We start from the raw sequence: 24,891 nt of genomic DNA on the forward strand, positions 1-24,891 counted from the left end.
TCTGGGCTTTCAGAATAAGCCTAGAGTTAGCTGGTTTTAAAGCGAGGGCCTCTCTATCCATTTACCAAACAGTACATTAGCTGCATGGAATCCAGCCTTGTTCCTAACAAAGAAAGCCTGTTGATTTGGGAACATTGCATTTTCCAAACACACAGCACTGCATTCTTATAATGGCTTAAATAGAATTCCCCTGTTCTCTCCATATATGAATATTCTACCTACAAGAAACATACAGGGAGTTTCTGCTGATTGTTCCTTGGTCAGTTTCAGCAGGCATGAACATGGGTCCTTACCAAAGTGGCAGTGTCGGCAAGGCTACCCCCTTCCCTGACACATGCACACAGAGAGAGGGCACACGGCCTCATTCTGGATCCTCTTCTTATATGTGGGCTTGATATCAGACTTGTTTTCTTAAATTGGGGTTTATAAGCAAGGCTATACATGTAGTCAGTGCTAAAATAAGTTGTTGTGGTTTTTAAAAAATGTGCCTTAAAAAATACTACAGCCACAATTCGCTGGAGTAACAATAAGCACCTGATTCCTTCTGCACAGATCATTGTGAAAACAAGGTCAGTGTTACAAAATAATAATAATAAAAAATCCACCCCTGATTTAAATCCAAAGAATCAGCCACACACATCCTATCAATATAGAGATAAGTCTTTTATTTATGTATTTACATTTATTACAGAATTAGATGACCTCGTTTGATATTCAGTGCTGAGACAGACAGGGGCGACCTCACACACTACATTAGCGGTACTTCCTAAAAGTGCAACAAGACACAGCTCACAGGGGGGGAAGTGGGACCCATAAAGTAAATACCGGATCCCTGCTTTATTGTAAAGCAGAAAATGTGTGTTTGTGTGCTGCTTGCAGTTTCTTTGCATGGGGAGGAGAGGGGACTAAAGTGATCCTTTCCCCCTGAATTCCTCTCCTGATTCTCAGTAAGTGAAGCCAGGAGTGGGGAATCTTTTTTTTTAGCTGGAGGGTCACAAACCCTTCATGGGCAGCTGGGGGTGGGGTGGATGGGGAGGCTGTTGCATGCATGCAAGTGGTGTGAAAGTAGGCGAGGCTAGGTGCAAAAGGAGGTAGAGTAAGTGATGTGACTCTTACCATTGTATAGTAGGCTGCATTCCAGCCACACACAAGTCAGGTTTCTGCACACTCATGCGCGTCTTGTCTATCCTACATCCAAGCAAGCAAGAAGCATGGTCACAATTCAAGGTCACACTGCAGCCAGGCAAAAGCACTTGAGGGGGGCACGGAGCAGCATGGGTAATGGTGTGGCCTGGGGGGCAGCCTGGAGGACATCTGGTCCCTGGGCCTGAGGTTCCCCATTCCTAAATTAAGCAGCGATGGCAAGGAGGAGATCTGGATGGAGCGTTCATGTTAAATGGTTTGGTCTTTAGATGTGTGCAGGAATCCATCTCTCAGCCCCTTGATCCTCACTAGGTTGCCAGTGGGTCAAGCCAGGCCAGTTGAACCTATTCACTCCCTACACTTTTGTACACTATACACTACCAGAAATCCAGTCCTGGCAACATGTTTTCTTATGCACAATGGCAGCTTGGATGGAAGCTCCCGCAGGCAATGCTTCCTGGGATGCTGAGTTTGAATAGGCTATCCCCATAGGGCTGCCATGTTGGGCTGAGATGCCTCCGTTCCTGTTGCGCGCTCCCATGTACTGGGCCAGTAAACCCAGTTGGCTCTGGACCAGAAAGGGGGGACTTGTGCCCAGTGAAGTTTTGTAGAGCGGGGATAAGAGCAGCCATGCCTTGCAGGGCAAAGGGACTGGGAATAGAGAGGGACCCCCAAAGAAAATTGCACTGCAAGCTCTCCAGGTTGGCCGTTCCAAAAAGGATGGCGGCAGTGTGCCATGAGAAATAAACAAAAGGCTCCTTTGAGCCCAAGGTGTTCGTCCTCAGGGGAGGCCGCCTGCCCGTTGTGTTTCAGTGATTCACTACTCTGGCCATGCCTCTTTCCCACTTGGTCTCTTTGGTGTAATTCTGCTGTCTCTCGAGTGTGGTTGAGTGATCCCGTCACAATTGCAGAGACAGCAGAGTTACCCACTTTTGGAGGGACACTGCATGTTCCATCTCGGTGTCAGTCACTGTGTTGGGTTTGCTTGCTTCTAACTAAGGCAGTCAGACCAGAGACTCATTAAGGAACATAGAGGATATTCTTTGATATTCCTAGAGGATTTTATTCTGGCTGTGTCTCTCTGTCTTTCAGGCAGGGGTCCTTCTCCGTCCAACCTAGAGATACTTTGTCCTTAAATCGAGGGCTCAATTGCCGAGCTACAGCCACCATATGGAGGCTGCTTTATGCAGCATGTGTTGCCACACCGAGATATTTTTTTCTTCCTCCAGTTACTCTTGCATTGGGTCATTTTTGTCCATGCCACCATGCATGCCCCAAAGGACAAGGTGAAAGCCTACTGACTGCCATAGGGCTGATTAGCTCATCCTAGTATTGAACCTAAAGCTACTTCCTGAGTTTCATTGGGGGCGGGGGAGGAATAAGCAGGTCAGAGTCTGGCACACAATTTAAGAAGAAAGGGCAAAAGACTGCTGTTATACAAACACTAAGGGTCAGCAGAGGCAGGCAGGAAGGGTTAGCCAAGTAACAATGAACTTCGGTAGCCAAGTAACAATGAACGAACTTTGTAGGAGTTACAGCTTAGCTGCCACTCCTCTGCAATAGGCAGTTGCAGGGGAGTCTTGCGTGTGCTTCACTGTGCACACTCGGTTGATCCTGCCAAACAGAAAGACTCGCCTGAACCCGGAGCAGGAAAAGGCAGCATGTTTCCAGGCTTCCACTAGATAGGCACCTGGTTGGCCACTGTGAGAATAGGATGCTGCGCTGGTAGATGGGGTTTTTGTCGAATCCAGCAGGGCTGGAAAGTCCCAGGCTTAATCCCTGGGAAAATTCTGAGATTCACTACAGTGGTGCCTCGCTAGACGAATTTAATTTGTTCCACGGGTCTTTTCTTATACCGAAAAATTCGTCTAGCGAATCCCATAGGAATGCATTGAAAAAAATTTTTGCCCATAGGAACGCATTAATTGAATTTCAATGCATTCCTATGGGAAACCGCGATTCGCTAGACAATTTTTTTGTAAAATGAATTCGTCTAGCGAGGCAACCTCCGCTAGAAAAAACCTTTCGTTAAGCGGAAATTTCATTAAGCAGGGCATTCGTTAAGCGAGGCACCACTGTACTTCAGGCAAACATTAAGGCTTCCTTTGTGTCAGCCAATTATTAAAACTGCTCATGACGCATCCTCCCAAAAGATATGTGAAAACACCTGGGCGTGGGACAAAGGGATGACTTGCGGAGCGACTGGTAACCAAAAGTTAACATTCAGGTACCTTTGGAGGCATTAAAAAACAAAACGTTAACCTCATGCGGGTCTGGGAGCAGATCCAACTTGAGAAGCTTTGCTGCCTGAGCTGGAGCAGCAAATGTTGGACCCCACCCCACCCCAAATCAAGGTGCATAGTATAGTACCCAAGTTGAGCCAAGTTATTTTGGCACCTGAGACAGAAACTACCACGAGTGCCTCTTCTCTCTCTGCAGCAAATGCAATCATAGCAAAGAATAAACTTTTGGTTGCGCTTTCATGATGCCCAACATGAGGCAGCTGCCTTATTTTACCAAAGGATAGGGCTGGCCCCAATTCTGAAAAATCAGCAGTTGGGAACCTGTGGCCCCTCCAGGTGTCGCTTGGCTACAACTCCCATCAGCCCCAACCATCATGGCTAATGATGAGGGATGATGGGAGTTGTAGTCTAACAGCAACCTGAAGGGCCAAAGGTTCCCCACTACTGCGATAAATAGAGAAGAGCAGGTATGAGGTTTGGAATAAAATGGGAAGGTTATCCTGAGCAGAATTATCCCCTTGCAAAGGGGATACAGAAGGTGCGCTCATTACTTGAAACAATAAGCAACACTTTCGGGATTCATTACCCAGTCCTTCATCAGCCACAATGAACTACATTTGTTCTTGTTCCCAACCCGTTAAACCACCTAGTTCAGATCAAAGTTGTAAAAGAAAACCCAGGAAAGAAACCTATGTAATTTATGCAAGTCTCTCTGTCGAATAGTTCCCAGTTCCCTTGTGATTTGATGTTGTTGAAGCTTGCTCAAAAGCCCCTCTCATTAATTTACTTATTTAATGTGAGCATGTTATCCAGGTGTTATTGTTTGCAGACATCAGGAGTGGATGGTCTGGAAACACCTGGGGGGACGTCAAGGCAAGGCTGGGTTCTACACGCTACACACACAGAATGGAACGTGCAGACTTTAGCAGCTAGCTTGGGTTTTCTGCAAATGAAGGCAGGAAGGTACAACTTTTCTCTTAACGAACAGCAGTCCGCCAGCCTGGTCATGCCCAAGCAGAGTGCAATTCCCTTATCAAATGTCAGCAGCATCGCCAGAGCTGGTAGAGGAGTCTTTTGTTTTTAAATCCAGGCAGCCGGCTGACTTGAGCCCTTTTGCGCGCTGCACGGGCAGTCCTTTCTCAAGAAGATTTCTCTCTCTAAGCGAGTTCTCGGTTCAGTCACAGTCCCAGGGACAGATGTCTGATTTGGCTTTGCTGGGGGGACCCTCCGCCTCGCCCGCCCGAGGCTTCTCCCCTGCTTTGCTGTTCACTGAAGTGGCGGCGGCAGCAGCAGCAGGGCTCGGATCATCCCAGGGACACACCTCAGAGAAGCTTTTGCTGATTTCAGCAGTCTCTCCCCCGGTTGATACGGAGTCCCCCTCCGCTTCCCAAGGGCAGACATCAGCCACAGGGCGGTCACCTTGGCTTCTCGCTGGTGTACCCACAAGTGGGCTGCTGCTGCCTTTGCTTAGACCTTGGGGCGGAAGACTGCGACACAAAGGCTTGTGTCCAGCCAGGTCAGCCTCTTTGCTCTGGGAGCTCTTCATGCTGGCTGTTGCCTTCTCCGTCCCACCAGAGTGTGTCGTGTGTCTTTCATTCTCGGTAGGCAACAGCGTTCCTGCTTCCCACGGACAAACGTCTTCTTTAGCGGATGCTTCCGGCTGATCTGTTTCCCAAGGGCAGACTTCCGCCTTCCTGCTTTCAGTGCTGCCGGGCTTCTTGGAGGCAGCGGTGGCAGGAGCGCTTGCGATCGAGATTTCCGCAGCGTCCGTGCTCTCCCATGGACAGATGTTTTCTCGAAAGCTTGTCCCTTTTTCCAGAGGTTTTGGTGATTTTTCGGGGCCTTTTGAACCTGCTGTCATACCCCCCTTTGAAACGGCACCCACATCCTTACTCAATGTCTCTTTCTCGAGCAGCGCCCCAGCCAGGTCCCATGGGCACACTTCAACATGGGCAGGAGATCCAAAATCCTGGGTCTCCCATGGGCAAACCTCAGCTTTTAGACTTTCCACACTCTCTGATTTCATGGAGCCAACCTTGGACAGATCTAGGCTCTTACTCCCTTTCACTGAGAATTCGTCGCCAGTTTTCTGAGGGTAAGAAAACCCTTGATGGCTATGAGTCTTCTCTATCTTCTTAGAGGCAATTTCTCCCCCGGCTGTCTTCAAACCTGGAGTAGTAGGGGCTTTGACCTTTGACGCTCCCTTTGCATCTTGCATTGATGCCTCTCCAGCGATTGGCGCTGGCGTTGTTTTCACGGGGAACATCTCAGTCTTGCCACTAGATTCCTCGTCCTCAACTTCCCAAGGACACACCTCTGCCCTCAAGCTTTCGGCGCTGCTTGAATTATTTGAGCTAGCTCGGGACAGGTCTGGACTTTTGCTGCTGGACAGTTCCACACTCTCCCAAGGACAGATGGATTCTCGAGGGCTGGTTTCTTCTGTCCTGACCTGCAACAGATCTAGACTTCGGGTGCTTTTGGCAGGTGGTTTCTCAAAGTCCATACTCTCCCGGGTGGCACCATACTCCTGGTGGCTTTTTGACTTCTCTATCTTCTTCAATGTTTCTCCTCCAGCTTTCTTTGAGTCTGGACTTCTTTGTGCCTTGCCTTTCTTCCCCTGGGAAGTCTCAAGTGGCCTCCCCCTTCCCTTCCCTTTTTCAAATGGGGCTGTGGCTACAGACCATGGGCAGATATCCATCGTGCTGCTTGCTTCCTCTTCTGCCGTCTCCCATGGACAAACCTCCGCCTGTAGACTTTCAGCGCTGTCTGATTTCCTTGATCCAGCTTTGGATAGGGCTGGGCTTTGGCCTCCAGACCTTCCTGAAGGTTCATCAAGCTCCATGCTCTCCCATGGACAGATGTCCTCTCGCGAGCTACTTAGCTCCTCCATTGGCTTCCATAAAACCCGTGGGGAAGGGCTCCTGCTGCCATCTTTCCCTTTGGCGACCCCACCCTCCTCCTCCTTCCTCACCACACTTCCTTCAGCTACTTCCCAAGGACAGACCTCTGCTTTTAAGCTCTCAACGCTGTCTGATTTCTTGGAAGGGATTTTGGACCCTTCAGGTTGAGCAGAGAGTTCACTGGGTGCTTCTGCGCTGTCCCAGGGACAGGCAGGCTCTCGAGCGCTTCTCACCTTCTCTGTTGTTTTAGAAGCACCTGCTTGGTTCAGTGGGGCAGCCCTCTGGCTCTCACGAACCCCAGCACCCTCTGGCGATGGTCTCTTGTCTACCGGACTTGAAGGCATCTCCCATGGGCACACATCTGCCTTAGGGCTGGCTTCTGCTTCCTGACTTTCCCAGGGACACACCTCCACCTTAAGGCTTTCAACGCTAATGGATTTTTTAGAGCCGGCTTTAGATGGGCCCGGACTTTTAGCACTGGGCCTGGTTGACTGGTCATCGGTGTCCACGGTCTCCCAAGGACAGACAGATTCTCGTGGACTGCTTGCCTTCTCCAGCGGTTTAGACATGGCGTCTCCAACCTTCTTGGCTGCCCCATTGGCATCTTGCTTTGAGGACCTTCTTTCTGATTGAGCTGCAGGCACTTCCCAGGGGCAAATTTCTGCTTTAGCACCAACATCAGCGCTTGCAGTTTCCCACGGACAAATTTCTGCCTTTTGGCTTTCCACACGGTCCAGTTTCGAGCTGCCTTTGGACAGATCCAGGCTCTTGAGCTTAGGTTGGGCAAGTGAAACTTCCCTACCTGTGCTCTCCCACGGGCAGACTGGCTCTCTATTCCCGCTGCTTCCTTTCTCTGGTGCTGCATCTCTAGGTCCTGTTTTCTCCTTTTTGGAGACTGTGCTTGCTGTTCTAATACCTGCTTCTGCCTCTTGTGCTTCCCAGGGAGCAATCTCTGCCTTTTTGCTCTGGAAGCTGTCTGACTTCTTTGAGCTGACATTACTTGGGTCTAAGGCTTTTGCACAGGGCTTTAGCAAAGCATCCTCCAATTCCACGTCCTCCCAAGGACAGACAGAGCCGCGCTGTATGTTGTCCTCAGGTGTTTTAAAGGGATATGGTGCTTGCAATATAATACCATTTGAAGGTTCTCCTTCAGCCCAGTTTGGTCCTTTTTCTAACGGAGGTGCAGCTGCTTCCCAGGGACACACTGCGGCGGCCTCAGTTTCCCAAGGGCAGACCTCCGGTTTTTTACCCTCCCCACTGCTTGATGTCTTCAGAGCTGCTTTGGGTGGTCCTTGTGTTTGGGTGGCAGGTTTTGCAGAAGAGCCTTCAGCACCTGCGTCCTCCCAAGGGCAAACAGCGCCTTGAGGGCTGCTGTCTCTCCCCAGTTTCCTGTTCTTGGACAGCGGACTTTTGATCTTTTTGCCTTCAGCCCCTTTGGCGCCTTCTCCTGAAACTCCACACACTTCCTCCGATGCTGCATCGCTCATCTCCCAAGGGCATATTGCCGCTTTGACGTTTGCACCGCTGTCAGATTTCCTCAGAGTTGCTCCACATTGAGCATCTTTCCCCCCTGGCAATTCTATGGGCTCCCAGGGGCAAACAGAGTCTTCTTGGCGGCTGGCTTCTTTCCCTGCTGCTGGCCTTAGCAGGGTGGTGCTCTTTGTCTCTTTGGAGGATCCTTCGTTGTCCTCCCGAGATGTCTTTATCTGTGATGGAAGTTCTTCCATTTCCCAAGGGCAGATCTGTGTTTTAACACTGATGCCGACCTCCTCGGATTCCCAAGGACTAACCTGTGACCTCCTGCTCTCAACGCTCTCAGGTTTCTTTTGGTCTCCCTTGGACAGGTCCAGGGTCTTCTCAATCTCTGTTCCCGGAGAGGGCTCCTTGATACCTCTGGAATCAGTCTGGCCACTCGCCTTCTCTTGGGGTTCACTTGGAAGAGCCTCTCTCAAAGATGTTCCTTTCTTGGGCTCATCAGAAGGCTTCCCTCTGTCCTCTATTACTGCCTTGTCCTCTGTCAAGGCACTGCTGGTCCCCCAGAATGGTTGGTCGGCTTTCGTGCTGGCTGGGATCTCAGCCACTGCCCAAGGACCCCCATCTGCCTTTTTGCTGTTGGCCTTGGAAACCACTAGAGAGGGAGTGGTAGCAGTTTTGCCCTCTGGCTTTTGATCCTCCTCCACACTCTCCCAGGGGCACACAGATTCCCGTTGGCTCTTGCTTCTTTCCAGCCTGCTAGGGTGTATCTCTCCAGCACCTTGGGAACCTATTGCTTCTGTGCTGCTCTCTTTGCCCTGCACGAGGCTACCTTGGCTGACCTCCCAAGGACAGACCTCCAGCGCTTTGTTTGGACTATTCTTAGTGCTCGGAAGGGCCTCTTCCTCCTCCTCCTCGTCCCAAGGACAGATGGTTGCTTGCTTGCTGACTACCTTTGTCCTGGTCTCTGCAATCACCTGTTGCCTTGGTGACCCTCCTCCGGCAGACACTGAGGCTGTCCCTGCCAACTTGGGCTTCTCGCTCTTTCCGTTGGCATCCTTCTCATTTTTCTTCTGGCTTTCTTCGGCATCCTTCCTTGCCCTTATGCTTGTCTTTATCCTTGACCGGTTGAACGCTTTGATGGCCATGCCTAAGCCTTTCATGGAGCTCTTGGAAATGGATGTTTGGGGCTGTTTCTCAGGAGAACTCTTCTGGCTGTCTGACTCGCTTGTCTCAGGGTCCTTTTTGCTCGGGACGGGCACTTCCATGACTTCCCAAGGGCAGACTTCTGCAGCCATGGAGGCCAGCCTGTTTAGTGCCACCGGGGAAGAAAATGGAACGGCACCTTCAGCCTGCCTAGTCCTTTCTGCCTCAGCCTTTGCCAGAGGCGCCTCTGTTTCCCATGGACATATGTTTGCCAGCATGGGTCCGTCTTTGAGATCACTTGGGCAGGGCTCAGAGGAAGGATGCATTTGGTCCAGGCCATCCTGAGGAGCAGAATCTTTTCTTTTGAGGCTGTGAACCAAACTTTGCTGCCTTACAGGTGGTTCAGGGGGTGTCTTCTTGCTGATCGGGTGCCTCTTCCCAAGCAAATCAGAGGTGTTGACGCTGATGCTTCTGACGGACGCGTACGTGACATGCTTCTGGGATCTACTTTCCAAGGGCGTCAAGGGGGCTGTCACAGCTTCTCTGCCGGAGCTGCTGTCTTCCATGAGGGAGCTCACAGTTCCCTCTGAGGTATCGTCCCTCTGGAGCTGTTTCATTGCCACCTCTGAGGCCAGATCAGTAACCTCTGTGTGCCCGGAGACGTCACTTTCCATTGCAGAGTCACTTTCCACAGCTGCTCTGCTCCCTTTGTCTTGGGCTAGCTTGCCGCTGTCTTCCAAGTAGGCCCTGCTGGTGAGGAGCAAGGCTTTCTCTTTGGCGCTGGTGACGACACTGAGGGATTTCTGCAGAGGGGAAGGCCTGGGGTGCAGAGGCTTCTTATCCGCCGTCAGGTTGTGAGCGCTGGCCGACTTGTAGACCAGAGGGGCCGAGTCGTCGAGAGAGTCGCTGTTGGACCTCTCCGAGGCTTTCTTGGCTAGCTTTTTCCTCATCAGCGAGTCGAGCAAAGGAGCTTCTTTGCAACTGTCGTGCCTGGCTGGTAAGCTGTTCTCCTTGGCATCCCTCACGTGCTCGTAAGTGCTGTGGGACTTCTTCAGCGAGGAGGCCGCCTTGTGTCTGGAAGAGGAGTCCTCTTTCAGTTTCATGCTCGAGCTGCCGGAATCCAAGGGCCTGCGCTTGCAGGACCCGGAGCGGCTCCCTCCCCCCACAGACCCGTCTCTCTCCTCTTTGCTGTGCTGCCGGGACATCGACTCGGGGATCTCGGTGATGCGCCTCATGAGGGAGCGGCCCAGGCCCCGCTTGGAACTTCTCTTCTTCTGAAGATGAGGGTTGTTGGCCGTCATCTTCTTGGTCTTGTGAACCTCAAGTTGCGTGTAAAGCTTTTTCAGTTCATCCTACATGTTATGTGTAGCGGGGAGGGGGGTGGCGGTTGCGGTGAAGCGGGGGGACACAGACACAAAAGGAAGGGGGAAGAGGGGAGACAAAAAGAAAACCCTTATTCAGTCAAAAGCCTAATGGCAACAGTTGTGTCATCGTATGGGCTCAACGACAACACAGTGGGGTTTTATAAATGCAAGGCCTTCTGTTCCTTGATCAGAACCTGCGAACCCTCCGGGTTTTGCTGGATTACGACTCCCATCATCCCTGGCTGTGGCTGATGGGCATTGGGAGTCCAATGGCATCTGGAGGGTCCCAGGCCCCCTATGCTTAGTATCACCGGAAGCAGTGCTTTTCTCTAGAAAAATAGGTGCTGGGACTCACCATGAAGTCACTACAGTAAGTGCCACACTTTTAACCACAAAAAAGAGGTTCCGGTACGGCGTACTCTTGAGTGCCCCCCTTGAAACCAAAAGCACTGACCGGAAGTAGCTAGTATTAAGGGCCATGCTGGCGTTTCGTTCTACCAGGGGCCAGTTGTGGCATGGGAAAGGAGGCAGAAGCCTTTAGCTGGGTGGGACAGACCACAGTGAGATTTTCAGTTCTCACATGTGGCCTTGACACGTACAGTTGACCCATAGCAAGGAAAGGAAGGTAAGCATCTCAGGCTTGCCTGCCCCATTCCCAGGCACTGAATGTTTGTGTGAATGCACATCCATTCATACGTGAACATGAATGGAGTGGTAAGGGATGGATGGCACGGATGGGACGTTATCAGTGCGCAAATAATAATAATATAATAATAATAATTTATTATTTATACCCCGCCCATCTGGCTGGGTTTCCCCAGCCACTCCGGGCAGCTTCCAACAAAATATTAAAAATGCATCAGTCATTAAAAACTTCCCTAAACAGGGCTGCCTTCAGATATCTTCTAAAAGTCAGAGAGTTGATTGGCATCTGATGGGAGGGTGTTCCACAGGGCGGGCGCCACTACCAAGAAGGCCCTCCGCCTGGTTCCCTGTAACCTCACTTCTCGGTGTCCAGGCTGAATGATGGGGGTGGAGACGCTCCTTCAGGTATAATGGGCCGAGGCTGTTTAGGGCTTTAAAGGTCAGCACCAACACTTTGAATTGTGCCCAGAAATGTGCACATGCACAAAAAAATGTCTATTTGTCTGCCGTACATGTGCACCAAGTCAGTGCTTTACCACCACCACCACCGCCGCCCCCAATTTGTTCCCCACAACCAAAACCCTAGGTTGAGAAGAAAGGCAGCTAGATCGCATGGAAATATTGACCTCCACCCCACCTTTCCTTGACTTTCGGGTTGTGTGGTATGGATTTGGTTTGCTTCAGGAGAAAGACTGCAAAAGGCAACTCTTACTCTGCACAGTTTCTGGCATAGCTAGCGTCAAAAGAAGGTCCTGAGTGTTCCACCCACCCGAATGTCATCGGGGTCGAGGCTGTGCTCGCTCCAGGCTGACGTGATGCTGCTGTTCAGGTAGGAGCCCGATCGCCTCAGGTCCAGCTCGTCCTCATACACCTCGGCAGCAATTTCCTCCCGCAAGGGCGATCCTGCATGCAGGAACTGTTGGGGGGGGGGGGGGAGAGAGAGAGACATGGGTTGCTGAATCTCCTTCAGCAGTACACTGCCAATCTTCCCATTTCTAGCTTGCCGCTTCCCAAAAAGGGGGAAATGGCTCTCTTTCTAGACTTAGGGCCACCTGCCTGCATCTTAAGGCTGTACCTGCACTATACTCTCTCCCCCCCCCCCCCCCGGCTCATTTACTAACTATGTTTACAGAGCTGTCTTATAACAGGAGTTCTCTGGGTGCCTTGGATAGCTCAGTCGTCTTAAGAGCGTGGTGTCGATAATGCCAAGGTTGGTCCCTGTTCGGGACAACTGCATCTTCCTGCATTTGGGCTAGGTCAGGCATAGGCAAACTCGGCCCTCCAGATGTTTTGGGACTACAACTCCCATCACCCCTGACCATTGGCCCTGTTAGCTAGGGATGATGGGAGTTGTAGGCCAAAAACATCTGGAGGGCCGAGTTTGCCTATGCCTGGGCTAGATGATCCTAAGGGCCCCTTCCGACGCTAAAATTATATGGTTCAATGAAGCAATAAAAAGGCCAACAAAATTATTTTCTAAAAACCCTGGAATGAAACGAAAGCACAGTTTAAAACTTAAAGCTGAGAGACCCAGGCAGTGGAAACACAAGTCCGTCCATCCGTCCCCCAAAGGCCTGGGTGAGTCGAAAGGTCCCTCTGCCTGGGACCATAGAGATCACCAGTGCATGTTTTCAGTACAATAAACTTTTATCGTGCCCCTTCTAACGTGATGTCCTGTTTCCTTAATCAGCCAGCTCTATAGGTTCACATGCGGGGCAGGAAGTTCATGGCTGTTTGGTGGCCATTGTGAGAAGCGGATGCTGGACTAAGAGCATGGGCTCTTGTGTTCTTACTCCTCCTTGTCTGTCCCCAACAGCTAGTATTCAGAGGCATGCTGCCTCTACACAGTTTTGTAACGAATTCTGGAATTTCCATACCTTTGGGATGAAAAGAAGTGCAAGCGTCATGGTGGTGGTGACATGTGTATGAATAAAAAACAGCAGAAGTGTCCAGTCGGGGTGCAAGGAAGGAACCATGAAAAACCTGAAGCCAAAAGTAAATGGAGTGGGCAGTGCATTAGAGGAAAAAGGTGGATAGGAAAATTAAACTGTGATACAGTCTTTCATAGAATGATGGCAGGCTCATTTATAACACACACACAGAAAGCAGTGTTCAGTTGAATTTTGGAATCCTCTCCAGCCTTGACAATCTTTTAGCGCTTTCTACTTTCGCTCAGCACTTTGCATGCATTGCTGTCGTACCTTGGATCCTAAACGCCTTGCAAGTCAAACGTTTTGGCTCCTGAACACCGCAAACCCAGAAGTGAATTGTTCCGGTTTGCAAACATTTTTTGGAACCTGAACGTCCAACGCGGCTTCCGAATGGCTTTAGGAGCTTCCTGCAGTCAATCAGAAACCGTGCTTTGGTTTCCGAACGTTTTGGAAGTCGAACGGACTTCTGGAACGGATTCCGTTCGACTTCCAAGGTACAACTGTATCTTCTGTAGTACTTAACACAATTCTGAAAGGTAGGCTGTCATCGTTCAGCTGCTTTCATCACAAAAGTAACTCAAGCACAATACAGACACTTTAGCCAGTTACAACAAACGCAACCAAGAAAAACCTTTTTTAAACACACACACACACCTCTGCAAATCAAAGGCAGGTCTTCTAGATCCTGCCCCACTAAAAGAGGCCATGAGTACAGTACTCGAAACCTTTCAAATTAATGGCTAACAGCCCAGATAATAGGGAAAGTTTTTGCCTGTCACCAAAAGAAAGATAGGAAGCGCCCTAGGGGAAAGTATTCCACGAGTAGGGAGCCACCAAGGGAAAGGCCCTGTTCTTTTGTCGCTACCCTCCTCCAGCACTGCCATGGAAGGTGCACAGGGAGAACGACTGCAGGGTCTGGGTTGGTTCAAATGGGGAGAGGCCATCCTTGAGGCATTGAGGTCACTATCAATCTCATTGCAGGTGTCGTGTGCTGGGGCTAAGAGGAGATTGCCTTGCCCAGTGGCCACCTTCCAATCTCCTGGCAGAGGCAAGCTTTGAACCAGGGACTTCCTGGCTCTCAGCTCATGCTCAAAGCACTTACACTACACCAAGCCCATGCCTGTCTCTGCCTCTCAAAGCAGAACTTCTCTGGGTCCCACCACTATAGCAATTTGTACAACCAGTGGGGACAGAGTAGATTTGGGGCAAACATGAGAAAGTTCCTAACAGTTTGACCGTAGAAATCAGGTGCTTCAGGAACTGGTAGGCTCTCCGTCACTGGAGGTGCTGCAGCAGGGTCTAAACAGTCCACTTGATCTGGGTTGCTGCATTTGCATTGCAAATCCGGCCTGAGCAGGGCAGTGGGGGGGGGGGGTTGCAGCAGATTATTTTCTACACCATGCATTTAGAGCATGTTCAGTGCCTATTCAAAGTACATGCAAACCCTCTGCTGCAAAGAATCCTGGGAACTCTAGTTTGCTAAGTAACTCTAGTAGCTCTCTGGGGGAAGAACTACAGTTCCCACAATTACTTGGAGGGCAAGCCCACGTGCACCGAATGTGCTTTAAACTTAGGATGTGGATCTGCTCAGCATCCCTTCCAGTTGCTTCTATGATCTGTTCTCACCTGACGACATGAAAGGCAGCAGAAGTTATCAGCTCGTTGTGGAGGGCGATGCCCATGTAGCGAGGCTCGTGGAAAGCAGAAGGGACCGTCCGAGTGGCATAGCAGAGAAAACTTCCCCAGAACAGGAACAGCATCTCGGCTGCACAGCAAGAGATAGGGAAGAGGAGGCAAAATGAGCCATTCTCCATGCAGTACGGTTTTTGGCACGTGCCTCTTCTGTCCCTCCCCCGTGGTTACTCTCTCCCCCCCCCCCGCAGACAGCGGTGACTCACTGTTCAGCAGTGAGCACTTTGTGCATGCCCAGAGGTACCTGACTCCCAAGGTGCACCATGTGGCGTATAAGCGCTTCAGGTGCCAGAGCCTTTCACCAGCCTCTTAAAATGTAGCCTGGGCAAGACCCGCTCAAAATAAGGATGGGTCGGTTCTGCTGTTTCCTCACCGTCCGTGACCCCACACATGCCTGCACATCAGAGGTGGGGAACCTGTGGCTCTCCAGTTGTTGTTGGACTACAACTCCCATCATCACTGGGCATGGACCATGCTGACAGGGGCTGATGGGAGTTGTAGTACAACTGTATCTGGAGCGCATTGCATTCCTTAGCCCTGCTGCACATCCACTCAGCTGGACAACCAAATGTGAAATTGATTCCATCTATTGTGCATGTGTGATTTCTTGGGAGGTTTTGGGGGTGACAGTTTTTGGGGGGAGAAGCTGATGGTGTGTGGCTGGTAGTGAGGGGGGGCAGGGACTGGGTTAGAATCAGATGGAAATGGGATCTGGGGCAGGGAAAGAGTGGGGTTAGGATCATGGAGAGGAGAAAATAAATATGGGGCAATCGAGACAGCATTGAGGGTGGGGTGAGGAAGAGAGATCTTTTTAAGGTGATGTCAGCTGATATAAATGCCCTGGCTTTCACAATTGATCCACAAAGACCTGTCACATCCATGTGCAATTGATCACTGATGCTAAAATCCATTGAGGGACAGATGCCAACCTTGCTAGAGAGACAGCAAAAAAATATAAAGGTAAAGGACCCCTGGATGGTTAAGTCCAGTCAAAGGTGACTATGGGGTTGCAGCCCTCATCTCGCTTTCAGGCTGAGGGAGCCGGCGTTTGTCCTCAGAAAGCTATCTGGGTCATTTGCCCAGCATGACTAAACCGCTTCTGGCGCAATGGAACACCGTGACGGAAAGCAGAGCACACGGAAACATTGTTTACCTTCCCGCCACAGCGGTACCTATTTATTTACTTGCACTGGCATGCTTTTGAACTGCTAGATTGGCAGGAGCTGGGACAGAAGCAACAGGAGCTCACCCTGTCATGGGGATTCGAACCACCAACCTTCTGATCGGCAAGCCCAAGAGGCTTCATGGTTTAGACCACAGCGCCACCCGTGTCACATTAGAGAGAGACAGCATGCCTCTACTGGGTGAAGAAAAGAAAGAAACTCCTAAGATGAAACCACCCCCACCACTATATGGCTGGAACGCTGCTCAGTCTACAGCAGGCATAGGCAAACTCAGCCCTCCAGATGCTTTGGGACCACAATTCCCATCATTCCTGACCACTGTTAGCGAGGGATCGTGGGAGTTGTAGTCCCCAAACCTCTGGAGGGCTGGGTTTGCCTATGCCTGGTCTACTGGTTGTGTATGATTCCAGGCTGTTGATGCTGAAGGGGACTTGGCAGAAGCAAGCCAAACGTTCATGATCGCGGCAGCTTGCTTCCTGGTTTGGGTCTACTGTCACAGAAGGAAGTGAACCCTGGCAGACCTTATGGGACATCCCAAAGAGAGCGGGAGCCTGCATGTGGCAGAGAAGCCAGCGGCTAATTAATTCAGGCCATTGGATTAGATTAGGGGTCCTCACCCACAACCATCATGTAGTCCCAGCGGTCGTGGTCACAGATGTAAAACTGGAGCCCCCTGGTGGTCTGGGAGCGGACCACTAGCGGGATCTTCTTTTCTATGTTCTCCAGCATCCCGACAGTCCAGGCTGCTAAGAACCAAAGCACCAAGAGCAGAATCAAGGCCAGCATCTTCAGCACCCGGCCGCTGGACATGTAAGGAACTCGCTGGGCCGTACGGGAGAGAAAGACCTTCAAGACCCTGTTGGGTAGAAAGGGAGAGGTGGTCTGAGGGAGAGGAAGGTGACTAATACACACACACACACACACACACACACACACACACACAGTGTTGCTCAAGGGAGAAGTGGTCATAGCCAACCACTGTTGGAACCTGTCACAGTGGTCGGATGGGACTACTTCAGAGTAACGACTCTCCACTGCTCTGCATTTTATCTTTTTATTGGTGCTGCGTATTTACAGTGCTAAAGGTAGAGCTATTTACAGAGACACATCTTTTCAGCTTTCATCAGAACCTCCGAATGGCTTTTGGCGCGTCTTGCGCCAGCATAACAACTTGGGGAGCCCCATCCTCTTCCCCCGACGCTTTCTGCGAAGTTCCGGAGTTGGGGGGATGGGTCTGCCCCCCCTCTTTCCTCCTTCCTGTCCCACCTGGGACGCTGGCTCTTCTACCCTGCCAGAGCCTTGGATCCCACTTCCTGTTTCCCCACTGGAGCTGGAGCTCTCCCTGCTCTCAGTCGTGCTCTGGGCTGGGCTGGAACTCAGGAGGGGAGGGGCTTCGCGATACCCCTTGCCCCTCACAGAACCAAACCACCTTCGACATTGATCACTCTTCCAGGCAAACCTGCTTATTGAGTGAATCATCCTGATTTGCAGGGAAATGAGACAATGTTGATTATTTGATAGGCATTTGTTGTGGTTTGTTTGCAGGGAGGTTAGACGCTGCTGCAGCAAAACAGATGTCATCCCACACATTCCGGGGCATTCCCCCCCCATCTATTGCTTTCAATAGGTCTGCTCTGAGTATGGCTGCCACTGGATACAACCCATAGGTTGCATCCAGATGTACATACTTTTAACGGTGAGTTTGCTTTGGAAGCACACTTGCCAGCTTTTGGTCACACATGCAATCTTCTTCTGGGTTGAGCTTACCGTTCCTGTTTGTTGCAAAAGCTAGTTATATACAGCACTGATTGTCTGGGAATTGATTGATTCCCCCTCTCCTTCCTGAGGTTGCTTGTTTAAAATGTTCCCTTTTTTATTTAAAAAAACAAAAAAAATCCACTTTTTAAAAAGGAGCAGGTAGAGATGAGAACCTGTTTAACCGAGTAAATGTACATTTTGGGCATAAAAATAAAGATGGGGAACCCATATGAGGAGAGAGGGCAAAGTAGACCACCAAATCTACAATCAATTTGTTGGCTCATATATAATATCCATCAAATGGGTTGCAAAGGCAGGGAAAAGTCAGGCTCAAGCCTGAGCAGGTAATGTAATTTGCCCTGACTCACTTTTATACCCTTGTTTAATTACCCTAGTTTAATAGTAATTACCAGGGAGCTTTGGAAAGTGCAGTTCTATGTGGAGGCCAGGGCCATATCAGAATTTGCAGCACTCTTGCCAAATCACAATTCCCAGAATTCTTTTGGGGGAAGCCGAGGTGGTATAAAGGCCAAGAAAGACACACTGTGTAGCTATATGAATTACTCAGATCTCTCTGACTAGAGTCCATATGCTGGGCTAAAAGGGTCTGGGCCCCAAATGCTAATTTTTATGGTCCTTTGTTTTCTTAAGCCCCTGGGATCTGAGTGAATAATTGCAAAGCAACCCCTTCTTTTGGAAAATAAAGGCACAACCCCAGTTGTGGCCAGTGTCCTTCAAGATAATCCTACCTGTACAGTTTGAGAGTGATGGTTCCATAGACAATGGCAAAACCCAGCATGCGCACCCAGCGCAGAACAATGCAGCGGAAGATGCTCGGTTTGAAGTAGAGGATAAACACCTGTATGGAAGGAGAGGCCAGGGAAGGCGATTGGCATGTACACCAGGAGGACCCTTTTAACAAAGCGACACTGATCCACATGCATACGTTCGAAAGGACACTGGCTTTTTGCATAGGGCTCCTCTAGCCAGAAATCCGTAGAAACATAGAATTGTAGAGTTGGGAGGAACCACAAGGGTCATCTAGTCCAACCCCCCCGTGCAATGCAGGAATCTTTTTGCCCCATGTGGGAATCGAACCTGTGACCCTGAGATTAAGTGTGTCATGTTCTGTCTCTCCTGCGAGAGTTGCAAGAATTGAATCGGATCATTTGGTCTGCTCTCCTGGTGGGCCAAAAATTGTCTCTAGAAAAACCAGGAACCCAATATCAAGACCATGACAACTGGCCCTATTGGGTCAGGAAGAGGCCCTCTAGGGAGAGGGGAGCAGCAGTGAAGGCAGTTGTCTCCAGGCCTCACCTGTTAGGAGGACCAGATCAATAGCGATGAACTCCCCACCTGAGAAAATAAGGGTGGAATTAACATTCACCCACAGGCCTGCTCAGAGTCTCTCAGACTCAGCTTGCTCTCTTTGATATTGGCTAGTTCAGGGGTAGGGAAACTAAGGCCTGGGGGCCGGATGCGGCCCCCAGGCTTGTAAATCTGGCCCACGGACCCTGCCGCCTGCTTGGTCAATCCCTGAACTCTGCGGACGTCTCGCCACGCGGAGACTGACTTCCATGATGCTGGCATGACTTCTGGGTGTGCGGCGATGCTGGCACGGCTTCTGATTGGCTGCAGGAAGTTCCTGAGGGCAATCTGAAGCCTCGCCAACCATGGCTGAGGTAAACCTGGCGCAGCCATGGACAGAGAGGCCAGTGGGTCTGGGCCATGCCGTGGGCATTGTGACGGCTAGAGTGTGGAGCACCTGCTGGCCTCGCGCCTGGCACCCAGCTCAGCGGCTGGGCTGGGCAATAGGGGAAACCAGGGTTTAAATCCCAACTCGCCCGTAAAGCTGAAGGGGAGACCTTGGGCCGGTCACTCTGTCCCAGCCTCATTTTCGTATAAACAATAAATAAAATAAAATAAAATAAATAAATTGCCACAAAACAAAATGCATGACTGGAAACAGAGGACACATCTATGCATAACCCTAAACTCAACCCATTAGGTGTCCCAACCCAGACACTCACAGGAAAGTAGAGCAGGAGCGAGCCGAAGAGTATCATCTCCAGAAGAATGACTCCCGAAGCTCGAATCCTCTAGGGGAAGAGAGATGAACGTAAAAGGAGGAGCAGGACAAAGAGCCCATCTTGCTGATCACAGCAAAAGAACAAAGCATCCATTCTCGGAGTGAAGGTGCTCCCATTTAAGCTTCCCTCCTACTCCCCCCCCCATCGTCTCTGTCGGTTCCCCCTTCTTGCAACCTGCTCTCCCGACCACTGAGCCTTCTGCATAGCAACCCTATCAGCTCTCCTTGCCTTTGGAGAGAGAGGCTGGACACTTTCCAGCAAAGGGGAGTCAGTTATCTCTCTCTCGCCCTGTTCTGCTTCTCCTAGCTGTTCCCCACTCAGCTCTGCCCAGCTGTTGCTTTCCGAACTATGTCCCTCTGCAAACCATGTCTCTCAATCTATACTGCTCCATTGTTCCTGGGCAGCTTCAGGATCCTTGTCAGGTGCAGGAAGAGGGGGAGGTTCCTACCATTCCTCTTCCAAGCTGTCTGGTCTCAGTCTGGTCTCTGACACGGGGCAACCCAGTCAGATTGGTGGCATCCAAATTATTATTATTACAGTGGTACCTCGGGTTACAAACACCTCGGGTTAGAAACACTTCGGGTTACAGACTCCGCTAACCCAGAAGTAGTACCTTGGGTTGAGAACTTTGCCCCAGGATGAGAACAGAAATCTCACGGCGGTAGCAGAAGGTCCCATTAGCTAAAGTGGTACCTCAGGTTAAGAATGGTTTCAGGTTAAAGATGGACCTCCAGAACGAATTAAGTTTGTAACCACAGGTACCACGTTGTTGTTGTTGTTGTTGTTGTTGTTGTTGTTTGTTGTTGTTGTTTTATTGTGGCAAAGTAAACCAGAGACAGCTAATGTTTTGGCCCCTCTCCTATTCCTGTCTCTTTAAGTGCAAATCTAGCTAGTTCTTCCCACTGGCCATCCCTACCCTTACCTTGCTCTTCCGGAAGTGGTAGGAGACCAGCATGCTGAAGAAAACAGCCAGCATGCAGAAGGCCTGGAATGCCAAGACGGCAGCCCGCAAGGACCAATCTTCCTGGATCAGGCAAGGCGTGCCATCTGTGCAGGTGCTGCATCCTTCGTGGCACGGGAGGCATTCCAGCAGGCTCTCGGAATCCTTTGCTCCGTACCGGGAAGCACTTTCTCCTGCGGGCAGGGAGAATGAATTGCAAAAGGAAGCGTGTTAAAAATTAGTGGTTTGGAAGGCTCCCAGGAGAAAAAGCGACCATGCCTCCTACAATACTTGGCGGCGGGGGCGGGTGGGGGGTGGAGATTGGAAATCTAGCAAATGGGGGGGGGGGGAGTCTTTCTAGGAGATAAGGACAGAAAACAGCGGCGGAGAATCTCTCGTCCTTCTTGGACGGGAAGGAAAAGTAATGAGTATCTGATGCCTGGGCTGATCATTGAGAAAACATCAGCAGGGCGAGGAATAAATGGTTATCACCCTGGATTGAACATTGGACTATTCTGAGGAATACTTGCTGGCACAACTGACGAATGGATAGTTGGCCGTCACCTTCATCTATCTATCTCTTCCTACTCTGTTCTTATTCTTATCTTTCTCTCCCTCTGCATTCTGTTATCATGTCTATTATTATTTTATCTTACTGTATTTGGGTAAGAATTGCATGCAGATGAAGGACCCTGTGTGAGAGACAGGGAAAGGGAGATCTCTCAGCGTAAGAGGCTGGGAGAAGAGAGGAATGCGGCAGCCAGACTGGTGACTGGGAGTGGCCGCCAAGACCATATAACACCGGTCCTGAAAGACATACATTGGCTCCCAGTACGTTTCCAAACACAATGCAAAGTTTTGGTGCTGACTTTGGTGCAATGGGCGTGGGGCAGCCATGATGGGGATTGTGTTGCCAGGGGCGGTGTGCTCCCCCTGCACCCCTGTTCCTCCGCCAGTGCTCCAATGCCCTGCCTGCACATCTCATTTCCCCCGCTATGATCTGTTTGTGCAAGAAGAAGCGTTCACAAAATGGCATATAAGTGCCGCTACCTACCGTTGTTAGATGACGAGAAAGTTCTACTTGCCCTGTAGAAACCTGGTTTGCATAGACAAAGGTATTTTCCAAGAACAAAACCCTTGTTTTCCTGCGGGATGCACTGAAAGATGGAATACAGAATTGTGAGTTAATCTCTCTCTCTCCACATTTCCACACCAGTTTTCAGAAGGGGGGGGGTCATGAAAATTCTTCAGCCTTTTGGGGCAAATTTATCCCAATGTACACATTGGGATGCATTTTTGCCTGCTATAGACTTCTTTCTTTCTTTCTTTCTTTCTTTCTTTCTTTCTTTCTTTCTTTCTTTCTTTCTTTCTTTCTTTCTTTCTTTCTTTTGCAGAGCAATGTCCCCTAACATAATGCACTTTTACATGTTACTTTCACTAACATATGCACACTTTACCATAGTATATGTATTTTTATACACATTGCTTGGCTGGAGAACTGCATTTCATAAGAGTGAATTTGGAAGAAGGCTTTGGGTAGGTTTGCTTTCAAAAATGAACAGAGTTTAATTTCTCCCTCCCCTCTAGTGATCATTGCAATACCTCTATCCGAGGGTAGCCTTAAAATATTAAGACAGAGGAGCATAGGTAAGCTGCTTTAAACTGAGTCAAACAATTGTTCAATCTAGCTCAGTGTTTCCCAAACTTGGGTCTCCAGCTGACTACATTTCCCATCACCCCTGACCTGCTAGCTAGGGATGATGGGAGTTGTAGTCCAAAAACAGCTGGAGACCCAAGTTTGGGAAACACTGACTAGCTCAATATTGTCTACCTGGAGATGCTGGGGATTGAACCAGCTGGGGTAGAAGGTCTTGCAAAGCAGACCTCCTACCGCTGAACTACATCTCTTCCCCAACACCCCAGATTTGTCCTCCTTTATAATCCAGGAGACCTCCTCTTAACCTCTTGTCAGATTAAGTTAGATAAGTGAATTGAGCCTCATCCAAGGCACTCCTTTTTCCTGCCACCCAAAACTCCTTCTCGCTACTCTGGCTGGTGCTGACATGCCACCCCACCTCTTCTGGACACCAGTGGTTAAACATTTAAGCATAATAATAGCCAAATGCTGAATGACCAAATCCCCTTTTCCTAAAACCTAAATGGATCACTAATGCTGCAAAGCGCACACTAATCCCTTGGGAAGCAGAGCACAGCCAAAAGGACACGGAGAATGTGACCAACGATCGAGCGCCCACAGGGGCAAGCCTCCTAGGGCTTTTGACGCCAAAAGGACCCAGAAACCCCTTAAACCCCACACAGCAGGAGAAGATATGCTAATTCAGGAAGTGGGGCAGCTCGGTGGAAGGAAGGAAGGTGCAGAGAGGTAGAGAGACAGAACCATCTGTGGTTGGGAACTGACTCTGTGAAAATTCCTGCATTTGCAAACGGACCTTTTCCTGTCACTAGTTTCTAAATCACGTTTTGGACATCAGAGCATGATAAAGCCATGGGAAAGAAGGAGACAGGCTGGTGTTGAAACAGAGCTTTGCACGTGTTGGGAAGTTTTGCATTTTGGAATTTTGAGTGTTTATCTTTTTAGAACACACACACACGAACGCACCAAAAAACCAAAACAAAACCCTTATGAATCTCGGGTCGTTTGTAAAAGCAAAAATAGAGTTGTGTCCAGTGTGAAAATGAATCGCTAGCCACAAGCAATTCTATCACAGAGAGAACACTAACCTGGAGGTGTGGGAGTACAATTTGTGGTTGGGGGCAAAGCTTAGTTTGGAGCACAGAGGCCCTGATTCCTTATTCAGCTTCGCCTATTTGGGTGACTATCTACATGGGTGCAACAGCCTGACAGTGTCTTATGTGCCAAGTGTTAGGCAGGATGTGCTTCTATGCCATCTTCGAAGGGACGCTCTTTTGGAGGAGTGCGTACATGTTTTGGGGTGTTCCAAAGCTTACTTTGATGCATGCAGGCCCCAGTTTTTATTATCGGTTATTATTTCCATGGGGGCATTGGACCTTGGCAGAGCCTTGTGCCCAATTGCAGCCCCATGCTCACTAGGACACAACTAATGATACAACTCTCAGTTGTATCATTAAGGATGCCAAAGACATACTTTGTGAAGCATACCTCCAGTTCCTTACTTGTAATTATCACCTGGGGTCATAAAGCATTAAATTGTGTAAAATCATCAGTTTTGCCTGCAGAAAACCTTTGTGTATCTTCAACATACCCCTAGTCCTGGAGCCATATGGGGTAGCCCAAATCTTATTTTGGGGTGTAGGGGCATATGAATCCTTATTAAATTTGCTGACTTTCCAACTTGTGCAGGTAGGAACCGAGTATTAGCAACCACATTGCTTCTACACATCATGGCTTCCCCCAAAGAACCCTGGGAACTGTAGTTTGTTAAGGATATTGAGTGTTGTTAGTTGTAGATCCCTGAGCTTCAATTCCTTGAGTGGCTTAACAGCCAAGGCCTCTTCCTAGGGATCTCTGATCACTGTACCTCTCTGAGGTTATACAAGGTTGAATCAAGCATTTGTTATTGCACACTTTCCGGAGCATTTTCCTGTCACTTTCCTTATTGCAAAAGTTCACTCACACACACCCGGCTTTTTTAAGGTTTATTCAGCAAGAGTGCCAGGTTTTGCAACCTGAATTTGCCAGTGTGTGCAATTGAACCCCACTTGAAAATAGTGACAGCTTTGGGAGTGCCCCTAGAGTCTGATCTTTCTAACATCTATGTAGACAGGTCTAAGTGCTAAAGAAGAGGAGTAAAGTGATCACAGTATAAGAGGAGAGCAAAATGAATTTAGTAAAGCACGGCCAATAATGCGAGATGAGCGCGCAACCCCAGAGTCGGTCACGACTGGACCTAATGGTCAGGGGTCCCTTTACCTTTTTAAAGGCATTATAGAACTATTGAGTGCCGATTTCCTTGTGTGGAAATGTACGGCGGGGGGCAGGGGATCAATTGCTTGGTCAATGCATACATCTTGTTGAATTCACTGAGTGATGCAGAGAGACAGTATTGCTTGAGGCAGGCAGCGATGGCAAGGGAGTAGGAATGCTGCAAATATCCATGATTTTCTGCTCTGAAAACTAGATATTTCCTGTTTCCAGCCAAGTGTCCTAAGCTGGCAGCCGGTTTAAGCAACACGGATTTCTGCTCTGTATGGTGGAAATCACAAATCCACTTTCTCAAGACCCAGGCAACAATGGGAACGTCTATAGTGACAGAAGGACAGGTTTTGCATATATGTAGCTGGAAGGCGGAAGAGGCCCAGTCCCAGACCAAAAAAACCCCAAGCAAAATGGTACTGGAAGTGTGGACCCCGTAAAGAAAAGCATATCATATTGATTGCCT

At 49.7% G+C, this 24,891-nt stretch overlaps 1 protein-coding gene across 1 annotated transcript in view; it reads right to left on the bottom strand.

The window, feature by feature from the left end:
• Positions 1-333: 333 nt before the first annotated feature.
• The window catches only part of GPR179 (G protein-coupled receptor 179), a 46,560-nt gene continuing 22,002 nt past the window's right edge, over positions 334-24,891 (bottom strand). The window contains exons 3-11 of the mRNA XM_088655629.1: positions 21,564-21,666; positions 20,492-20,700; positions 19,510-19,578; positions 18,229-18,338; positions 16,339-16,577; positions 14,472-14,610; positions 12,792-12,897; positions 11,684-11,830; positions 334-10,257 (exon numbers count right to left, since the gene is read on the bottom strand). Of these exons, the coding sequence (XP_088511755.1) occupies positions 4,561-10,257; positions 11,684-11,830; positions 12,792-12,897; positions 14,472-14,610; positions 16,339-16,577; positions 18,229-18,338; positions 19,510-19,578; positions 20,492-20,700; positions 21,564-21,666 (6,819 nt within the window). The 3' untranslated portion in view covers positions 334-4,560. The remainder of the gene's footprint in view (positions 10,258-11,683; positions 11,831-12,791; positions 12,898-14,471; positions 14,611-16,338; positions 16,578-18,228; positions 18,339-19,509; positions 19,579-20,491; positions 20,701-21,563; positions 21,667-24,891) is intronic.

The sequence above is a fragment of the Zootoca vivipara genome, chromosome 12 (genome assembly GCF_965207765.1).
Source record: "Zootoca vivipara chromosome 12, rZooViv2.hap1.1, whole genome shotgun sequence".
Lineage (NCBI taxonomy): Eukaryota > Metazoa > Chordata > Lepidosauria > Squamata > Lacertidae > Zootoca > Zootoca vivipara.